At 33.2% G+C, this 10,689-nt stretch overlaps 1 protein-coding gene across 1 annotated transcript in view; it reads left to right on the top strand.

Annotated features, from left to right (window-relative positions):
* The window catches only part of LOC106475021 (hydroxyacid-oxoacid transhydrogenase, mitochondrial-like), a 23,207-nt gene extending 13,486 nt beyond the window's left edge, over positions 1–9,721 (top strand). Inside the window, exons 9-14 of the mRNA XM_013935718.2 lie at positions 1,920–2,072; positions 2,170–2,268; positions 2,631–2,685; positions 4,310–4,406; positions 6,474–6,631; positions 9,295–9,721. Coding sequence (XP_013791172.1) covers positions 1,920–2,072; positions 2,170–2,268; positions 2,631–2,685; positions 4,310–4,406; positions 6,474–6,631; positions 9,295–9,378 — 646 coding nt within the window. The 3' untranslated portion in view covers positions 9,379–9,721. The remainder of the gene's footprint in view (positions 1–1,919; positions 2,073–2,169; positions 2,269–2,630; positions 2,686–4,309; positions 4,407–6,473; positions 6,632–9,294) is intronic.
* The last annotated feature ends 968 nt before the right edge of the window (positions 9,722–10,689 follow it).

Here is a 10,689-nt window from a genome sequence, read left to right as displayed (position 1 = left end):
CCATGTCATTCTGTCTGTCTGTCATGTCATAGTCATGATAGTCATGCCATGCCATTCTGCCTGTCGTGTCATAGTCATGCCATTATGATACAACAGACAGAATGGCATGGCATGACCATGATACAACAGACAGAATGGCATGACATGACCATGATACAACAGACAGAATGGCATGGCATGACTATGATACAACAGACAGAATGGCATGGCATGACTATGATACGACAGACAGAATGGCATGATACAACAGACAGAATGGCATGACATGACTATGATACAACAGACAGAATGGCATGGCATGACTATGATACAACAGACAGAATGGCATGGCATGACTATGATACAACAGACAGAATGGCATGGCATGACTATGATACAACAGACAGAATGGCATGGCATGGCTATGATACAACAGACAGAATGGCATGGCATGGCTATGATACAACAGACAGAATGGCATGACATGACCCAATAATTAATCAGACTAAAACATGACTTTGTGTTATAGTATTGTCTCAGTCTGATTAATTATTGTTGTGTTATAGTATTGTCTCAGTCTGATTAATTATTGTTGTGTTATAGTATTGTCTCAGTCTGATTAATTATTTTTGTGTTATAGTATTGTCTTAGTCTGATTAATTATTGTTGTGTTATAGTATTGTCTTAGTCTGATTAATTATACAGGCCTGTGAATTTAAACTTCATAAAAGTAGTTTTGGTTTTAATAACAGATTTTCCATAATTCAGCTATGTAGATTTTGAAAATAATATTCATTTTTTTTCCATCACTTAAGGATTTTTTACAAATCTGGACGAAAAAAAAACTCTTACTTAGATCAAATTATTATTTCGTTTACCTCAATGAACATTTTTTTATTATTATATTTGTTAACAAAAATTCAAACAAACTGAAGAAAAGGGAAGAATATTGATGTCAAACAAATATACATCCTCAATCATTCTGATTTTTTGTGTGTGAAATCTATGTTTTCTAGTCTCAAAACTATGTGTTGTGGTCTTTCTTTTATGTATTGTGTTATGATGTTTTGTGAAAAATCTGTATGTGATGGAGAAAAATGGATTTCATTTTTGGATTCAGCGTACAAGAATTACTGAAGAACATGTAAAGATTTCAAGACAATAAAACCATCTAAGGCCTGTGTGTTATTGTCTGTCATGTTACAGCCATGTTTTAGTGTAATTAAGCCTTAGTTTGATTAATTATTGCCTGTCATGTCATAGTCATGCCACAATCTAATTAATTGTTCTGTCTATCATGTTATAGCCATGCCATCATCTGATTAATTATTCCGTTTGTCGTGATATAGTCATGTCTTGATTTGAATAATTATCCTAACTCTCATGTTATAGTCATATGTTAGTCTGATTAGTTATTGTTGTGTTATAGTTATACCAACAATAATTAATCAACTAATAACACAACAATAATTAATCAGACTATCAGATGACTATAACACCGTCGTGCCTTAATCTGAATAATTATCCTGACTCTCATATTATAGTCATATGTTAGTCTGATTAATTATTGTTGTGTTATAGTTATACCTTAGTCTGATTAATTATTGTTGTGTTATAGTCATATGATAGTCTAATTAATTATTGTATCATGTTATAGTCATGCCTTAGTTTCAGTATGTTATAATTATGCTTTAGTCTTATTGTTATTATTTTTGACATGTTATAGCCATGTATTAATTTGGTTAATTATTTTTACTGTCATGTTATAATTATGCCTTAGTTTCAGTATTTATTCTTACTGTCATGTTATAGTCATGCCTTAGTTTCAGTAATTATTCTTACTGTCATGTTATAATTATGCCTTAGTCTTATTGTTATTATTTTTGACATGTTATAGCCATGCATTAATCTGGTTAATTATTCTGACTCTCCTGTCGTAGTCATGCCTTAGAGTCCTACACTGCAATCCCGTATAACCAGCGATCTCCTTGTCCGGTAAATCCTATTGAACGGCCAGCCTACCAAGGCAGCAATCCTGTTAGTGACGTGTGGGCTCTCAATGCCCTGAAAATAATCCAGCGATATTTCAAAAGGTGAGAGATTTTGAAATCCTTACTTGTTGATTACAGATTTCAAAGCTGTCATTGAAACCGTGACACTTGTGTGACTAACATGTTTTACTCTTTATAGAGCAGTATACAATAAAGATGATCTGGAGGCTCGATCATCCATGCATTTAGCAAGTACTTATGCTGGGATTGGATTTGGTAATGCTGGGGTACATCTGTGGTAAGTAGAGACTTAGTCGCTCGTAGTTTCTACTATAAAGCTAGTTTGTTTAAACTAATTTAGTTCATTTGAGAAGCTACTCTTGTGAACTGTAAAAACAAAGCATTATGAGATTGATATATAAGATTTTAATGAAGCATAAAATCTTACTGCCAAGAGAGAGAGACAACTTTCTTTTTTTTAGCATTTATTAACACTAGATCCAGGACAAGTATTTTTATCAGTGTTATTTTCATTACAATGTATCTTTAAAATGTTGCAGACGTATGATGGAAAACGTCCGTATTCCTCTAGTCTAGCTGATACAAAAAACCAAAACAGACCTAGAATACATATAATGCAGGGAGTGGGTTTATGTTAAGGTTTAGACTATGCTTAGTTCTGTTGTGTAAAATACCTGAAGATGTCACATTAATGGTAAAACATAGTTATATTATATGTTTTCTAGCCCATTTTAATAAACTTAATAAATATAAAGATTGTTTACTAGTTTGTTCATGTACTACACTGTGAAACAGAACTTAATAAATATAAAGATTGTTTACTAGTTTGTTCATGTGCTACAATGTGAAACAGAACTTAATAAATATAAAGATTGTTTACTAGTTTGTTCATGTGCTCCAATGTGAAACAGAACTTAATAAATATAAAGATTGTTTACTAGTTTGTTCATGTGCTACAATGTGAAACAGAATTTAATAAATATAAAGATTGTTTACTAGTTTGTTCATGTGCTACAATGTGAAACAGAACTTAATAAATATAAAGATTGTTTACTAGTTTGTTCATGTGCTACAATGTGAAACAGAACTTAATAAATATAAAGATTGTTTACTAGTTTGTTCATGTGCTCCAATGTGAAACAGAACTTAATAAATATAAAGATTGTTTACTAGTTTGTTCATGTAATACAATGTGAAACAGAACTTAATAAATATAAAGATTGTTTACTAGTTTGTTCATGTGCTCCAATGTGAAACAGAACTTAATAAATATAAAGATTGTTTACTAGTTTGTTCATGTGCTCCAATGTGAAACAGAACTTAATAAATAAAGAGATTGTTTACTAGTTTGTTCATGTACTACACTGTGAAACAGAACTTAATAAATATAAAGATTGTTTACTAGTTTGTTCATGTACTACAATGTGAAACAGAACTTAATAAATATAAAGATTGTTTACTAGTTTGTTCATGTACTACAATGTGAAACTAGTAAAGATAAAGATTGTTTAGAAACATTGCCGTTTTTATAAAAAAAATAGCTACAAACCTAGTTAACAATAAAGAAGTTCCCTTATCACAAATTTACAGTGTACATCTGTACAGTTTTATAAAAAATAGCTACAAACCTAGTTAACACTAAAGAAGTTTCCTTATCACAAATTTGCAGTGTACATCTGTACAGTTTTATAGCTACAATCCTAGTTAACAATAAAGAAGTTTCCTTATCACAAATTTACTGTGTACATCTGTACAATATTTATGATAATGTGAAATAATAAGAATATGTCATAGTTCAAACTTCTGAGACACCTGACGAGAGGCTTATAATGGAATACATTTCAATACTATTAATAAACATAAGAAGTTGATATGTCTTATCCTTACTATAATAGGATGATCTGTGTTGTAACCTTTAACCTTGTGCTTCTTCACTAGTCCAGAAATAGGATAGGACATCCCATGGCTGAAATAAAGTAGGTAATCAATGTTAACTTACTAAAATGTTTAAAACCAAAAATTACAATGTACAGATGTACACTGTAAATTTGTGATAAGGGAACTTCTTTAGTGTTAACTAGGTTTGTAGCTATTTTTTTTTATAAAAACTGTAAAGATGTACACTGTAAATTTATGATAAGGGAACTTCTTTAGTGCTAATTAGGATTGTAACTATTTTTTTATAAAAACTATACAGATGTATACTGTAATTTTGTGATAAGGGAACTTCTTTATGTTAAGTGCAAAATGTAACAAAATATATCAGTTCATAAGATTATCCAGTTCTGTTGATTTATTAGTCATTTATACTTTTTCAGCCTCATGGCCTCTCAGTTGTAATAACTGCTCCTGCAGTTTTCAGATTCACTGGAGCCATGTGTCCAGAACGTCACCTGGAGGCAGCTTCTTTATTAGGTAAAATATTTTTAAAACATGTTTTATTGAAAACCTAATTAAGAAAATTTTCCACTTAAACATAGGTGATAACAAATAGAACACTGTTGTTTTGGAGTTGGGTATAATTCTTAATACTTGAAAACATGACTGTCTTTCATTTTGAAAGAGTTGTTAAAAAGTGTGCATAAAATTACAATCCAAAGCAAGCAGACATCATCCTTATCATGAGAAATACATAAATTCAGGGTTGAATATGTTATATTAAAATGATTTTGTTATGCAAATCAGTGAGTCACATGACAATCGCATCTGATAAAAAATTGAAGTGGAATGGAAAATATCAAACATTTTGAAATTGTTTGGCATTTCATAGGTAGTGTTATGCCAATGAAGATTCATTGTTTTTCTAAAGGGTGTATAACGACAGTTTCCAACACAGAATATTCATACACTTGATCATAAAGATATGTACAGATCAAGGACTTATAATTTCATAGTCAGAGATGGATCAACTTAAGGCACCAAGACCAGTCAAAAAGTGACCTGCAACAGGTCAGATCCTAACTGTGGTAAGCAAAGTGAGTAACTTGTAACATATAAACATCCACTGACACTAAGTTAGTGGAAACATCCAACCACATGATCTGAGCAACAGTACACAACATGATCAGTAATAATCTACATGTGTAAATGGGGCCAATAAGTATGGTTTCACTAAGATGAGACTTCCAGTTGTACCTTCTGTTCAACCATCACATACCTCAAGCAGCTGGAGAAGAAACAGATGTTCATGCTATTACACATAAAAAATACTGGTCGAATCACTGCAGCACCCATGGTTTTCCATGTGATTGGACTATTGACACAAGCAGTAGGAAACTGTTATCCTCATATGCTGTATAAATTATGAAAAGCATGCAGATATAAGCAGTGTGCTGTAGACAGTGTGTTTTTTTATGTAGCATGAAATGGTGTATTACACAAACTATATAATGGTTTTTATCCATCTTGAAGTGGTATGTTACGTTACATAAACTATATAATGGTTGTTATCCAGTTTGAAGTGTTATGTTACATTATACAAACTATATAATGGTCTTTATCCAACTTGAAGTGGTGAGTTACGTTACACAAGCTATATAAGGGTTTTTATCCAGCTTGAAGTGGTGAGTTACGTTACGCAAGCTATATAATGGTTTTTATCCAGCTTGAAGTGGTATGTTACGTTACACAAACTATATAATGGTTGTTATCCAGTTTGAAGTGTTATGTTACATTATACAAACTATATAATGGTCTTTATCCAACTTGAAGTGGTGAGTTACGTTACGCAAGCTATATAAGGGTTTTTATCCAACTTGAAGTGGTGAGTTACGTTACGCAAGTTATATGATGGTTTTTATCCAGCTTGAAGTAGTATGTTACGTTACACAAACTATATAATGATTTTTATCCAGCTTGAAGTGGTATGTTACGTTACACAAACTATATAATGATTTTTATTCAGCTTGAAGTGGTATGTTACGCTATATAATGGTTTTTATCCAGCTTGAAGTGGTATGTTACGTTACACAAGAAGTGGTGAGTTACGTTACGCAAGCTATATAATGGTTTTTATCCAGCTTGAAGTGGTGAGTTACATTATACAAACTATATAAGGGTTTTTATCCAGCTTGAAGTGGTGAGTTACGTTACGCAAGCTATATAAGGGTTTTCGAGATTGAATGCTTTTGTAGGCACACTTACTCAAGTGTCTTCCATGTGAAGCCCTTAACATGAATGTAGGGCCATCCTACACTGTGACATTGAAAGTCGCCACAATTATCCCCGTTACTCCTGTTTTGTGAGGTTTCCTTAGATACAGTGTCTGAAGAAGTTAGTGTGTTAAATAGATCCCATACATAGAATACATGATTAAAGAACATATCAAATAAGTATTAGCTGAGCTATAATAAAAATTGTGTTCTATAACGTAGAATGAGCTCTAGTAACTTTCCAAATTTAGTGGCACAGTAAACATTCTCATGAATTTTTCATGATGTTCTAATATTTGGGCATAATTTTTTCTTCTACCTTCCACACTAGGGAGAGATACTAGTAATGATCGGAAGGAGGATGCTGGCGTTATTCTTGCAGATATTCTTAAGCAATTCATGTCTGAGATGGAGATAGAAGATGGTCTGAAAGAGGTTGGTTTTAGTGAAGAAGACATCCCTGAACTAGTGAAGGGAACATTACCTCAGGTAAACTGTGTTTGAAGGAAACTTTTCTCTAAATTAGTTTTGGTGCTCAAATTTAGACTTTATTTTAGTTATATAAAAATAACAAATTGTAGGGTGTGTAGTAATGTGGATATAAAATTGGATTCTTGGGACTCAAACTTCTTAGTTGAATAAGGTGGGATTACGAGTTCTAAATCTTGGAGATTTGGTAAGGTTTTGGAATTCTTATAAAGCTTCAGTTATGAATAAACAACTTGACTAAGCAATTGACTTTTGATTTGTGTTTACCGAGTAATACATTACATCGCTAATCTTGTGTCTTTTTGTATGGTTTTAAATATGTTCAAATTAATTTTAGTGGTATTATGTCTATGTGTATTCAGATTGATTTTGGTGGTGTTTTATGTCTAAACCTCGACATACTGAGCTTTGATACAATACAGATTCAGATACAACACTGTAAGTGTTTGAATTCCATCTTTAAAAATGATGAAGCGTAAATGGTGGCAGTTTCTTGCTTCAGCTATACAAGAAGCCGTTAAAAAGAAAGTAACATGCTTCAGCTGTACAAGAAGCCGTTAAAAAGAAATTAACATGCTTCAGCTATACAAGAAGCCGTTGAAAAGAAAGTAATATGCTTCAGCTATACAAGAAGCCGTTGAAAAGAAAGTAATATGCTTCAGTTATATAAGAAGCTGTTAAAAAGAAAGTAACATGCTTCAGCTATACAAGAAGCCATTAAAAAGAAAGTAATATGCTTCAGCTGTACAAGAAGCCGTTAAAAAGAAAGTAACATGCTTCAGCAATTATTTAATTACTTTTAACTAACAAAATGACTAAATTGAAAGCCAGTATACAATTAGTGTAATTCTTTTCTTAACAATCACCAAAAGTCAATTCAATCTTTCTCAGCCTAATTAGCTTTTGATCAGTCACTTCGAAAGTCATCAGTCCACCATCCTCATGATTATCTGCAGCACAAATTAAAAGGCAGTCATCCCTTAAGCTTTTTTCAAGCTCTATGCATCACAACTGCACTATTTAATCTTTGCTATCGCTGTGAACAAGGGTAAGATCCATATAAAAACCCACAAACTGCAAATCATTCTCTAAACTGTAACACAGTTTGTTTCGCTTTCCTGCAGTATGTCCACATCATTGCCAAAATGCAAAAGAAAACCATAGAAACTGAAAGATAAAATTAACACATTGTATAAACTAAAAACTGGAGTTATACAAGCAGTAGTTGCCTGTGAACTAGGCTTAGTTAAACAAGCAATAGTCGCTTGTGAACTAGGCTTAGTTAAACAGGCAATAGTCACTTGTGAACTAGGCTTAGTTAAACAAGCAGTAGTTGCTTGTGAACTAGGCTTACGTGAGTCAACATTGCACAGCTGAATGAAGTACTTCCAGACCTAAACAAGAGTGAAGTCCCACAACACAACTTCCTGAAAACTGCCAATGATAGCCAGCTGTATAGAACCATCTTGGTTTATCCAAGAATGAGCTGAGGGAACACCAATTTTTAGCCAATGATAGCCAGCTGTATAGAACCATCTTGGTTTATCCAAGAATGAGCTGAGGGAACACCAATTTTTAGCCAATGATAGCCAGCTGTATAGAACCATCTGTACCTGGTTTATCTAAGAATGAGCTGAGGGAACACCAATTTTTAAAACCATCAAAGGCCAAGCTGAAAAGATCCACAAAGAGCTATACCAGCACAGTTCTGGAAATGGTGCCACTAATGATTTTAAAGCCAGCAAGTGCTACGGTATCACGAAATGTGCAATTAGAGGTGAAATTTGCTCTAATGACACTTTAACTTCTAACATGTGTTTTCCACAATTGATAATTATAACATCATTATTAGTATACATGTCGATATTTGTGTTTCCTTCCAAAGGTAAAATAAAATGAATACAAAGTTTTATTTACTTTCTTCATTGTGTTGCTCCATAACCTGTTTTTATTGCCACATGTTGTCATGACCTTGTTACACAGCGTGGGGTATGATTAGGCCTTGTTACACAGCGTGGGGTGCTGTGTAACAAGGCCTAATCCTGTGGGGTAGGATGGAACCAATGAAGGGGAGGATTAGGGCTTGTTACACAGTGTGGGTTAGAATGGAACCAATGAAGGGGAGGATTAGGCCTTGTTACATGGCATTGGATAGGATGGAACCAAGGAAGAGGGGGATTAGGGCTTGTTACACAGTATGGGGTAGGATTAGGCCTTGTTACACAGCGTGGGATAGGATGGAACCAATGAAAGGGAGGATTAGGCCTTGTTACACAGCGTGGGGTAGGATGGAACCAATGAAGGGGAGGATTAGGGCTTGTTACACAGTGTGGGGTAGGATTAGGCCTTGTAACACAACATGGGGTAGGATGGAACCAAGGAAGAGGGAATTATAGATTATCTTCGTAAAAACGAGCCCTCCTGTATTATGAGGTAGAGGGTTATTCGACCTGGCTGACATGCTACGTCAATGTTTAAATGAATGAAGGTTCACTTGTGGTACTCAGTCTGTGTGGATTCAGATTGGTTTTGGTGGTGGTTGGTTTGGGGATTAGACAACTTGTAACAAAACTTTGAGGCAGTAAGATAATCAGTCTGAATTCATAGATTGTTTACTGGTGTTTTAGTTAAGTCTACATATATTGTTATGTTCAATATTCCAGCATCGTGTTACCAGACTTGCTCCACGGCCCCAAAATGAAGAGGACCTAGCTAAGTTGTTTGAAGATTCAATGTCTGTGTACTGACTTCTAACAGTAAAGACAGGACTTTGCCAAGCTGTTTGAAGATCCAATGTCTGTGTACCGAGTTCTAACAGTAAAGACTGAACTTGCTTCATGACTCCAAACTGAAGAGATTTGTCCAGTTGTTTGAAGATTCAGTGTCCATCTGCTGTATTACCTAATAAGCCTTATATTAGCCATTTTATCCCAGGCTTAAATCTGTTAAAAGATTCATCATCTTATTGATAGTTAGTTTCTGTTATTATGAGTAGTTCCTGACAATGATTTACACTTTTTTTTTGTTCAGAACGTTTGTTGTTGCTGCATCATTTTAAGATCAACTGAAATAAAATTATTATTTTCCAAACCATCTGTCATATGACAATTCTTGGTAATAATGGCTAAAGATGTTGGCTAAATATATAAAGGTTTTATTAATCTGTGTTTCAAACAACTTAGAAGTATATATGATACGATGAGGGAGATATTTCTAATTTACATGTTGATGCTAATGATCAGATTCTATCTTCTGGTTGTTGAACAAAGCTGTAATTGTTTTATAGACAATTTAAACTGGTTTGTTTTCATCAAAGAAAGAATTAATGTGGAATCACAAAGTGTTACAGTATATAAGCACAGTGTGTTCAAAAAAAGAATTAATGTAGAATCGCAAAGTGTTACAGTGTGTTCAAAGAAAGAATTAATGTGGAATCACAAAGTGTTACAGTATATAAGCACAGTGTGTTCAAAGAAAGAATTAATGTGGAATCACAAAGTGTTACAGTATATAAGCACAGTGTGTTCAAAGAAAGAATTAATGTGGAATCACAAAGTGTTACAGTGTGTTCAAAGGAAGAATTAATGTGGAATCACAAAGTGTTACAGTGTGTTTTGGTGTTGAATTACTGTCTTTATAAGTGATACGTGACTTATAATATAATAGTAGTTGACATCCAAACCTACTGGGAGAAGCAAATTCAAAACTTTTCGTTTCTCAACACACATTTCTGTTTTTGTTTTAACACTATAAAACTAAGTTTTATCAAATCAAAATATTTCATAATTGTAAACTTATTTTAGTCCCTATATTATTTATTTATTTATATAAAAATTACAATTGTTCAGTTCGTTGAACAACATTGTGTTCACTTTATATTTTGGTAAGTACTCATTAAAGGTACTGGTTAGAAAACGGTATTATTGAAACAACCAGAAAGACGCAGTATACGTTAGATATGTATAAAGCTCCATGGTAACAGTTCACGAGACACTGTTATCTTGATTGAAAAGGTATTTCGAGCATTAAACTTTAAACAAAAGACTGAACTCCAAACT

This window comes from Limulus polyphemus, unplaced genomic scaffold (assembly GCF_000517525.1).
Source record: "Limulus polyphemus unplaced genomic scaffold, Limulus_polyphemus-2.1.2 Scaffold7978, whole genome shotgun sequence".
Taxonomy (NCBI): Eukaryota; Metazoa; Arthropoda; class Merostomata; order Xiphosura; family Limulidae; genus Limulus; species Limulus polyphemus.
This window is presented reverse-complemented; position numbering and strand designations above follow the sequence as displayed.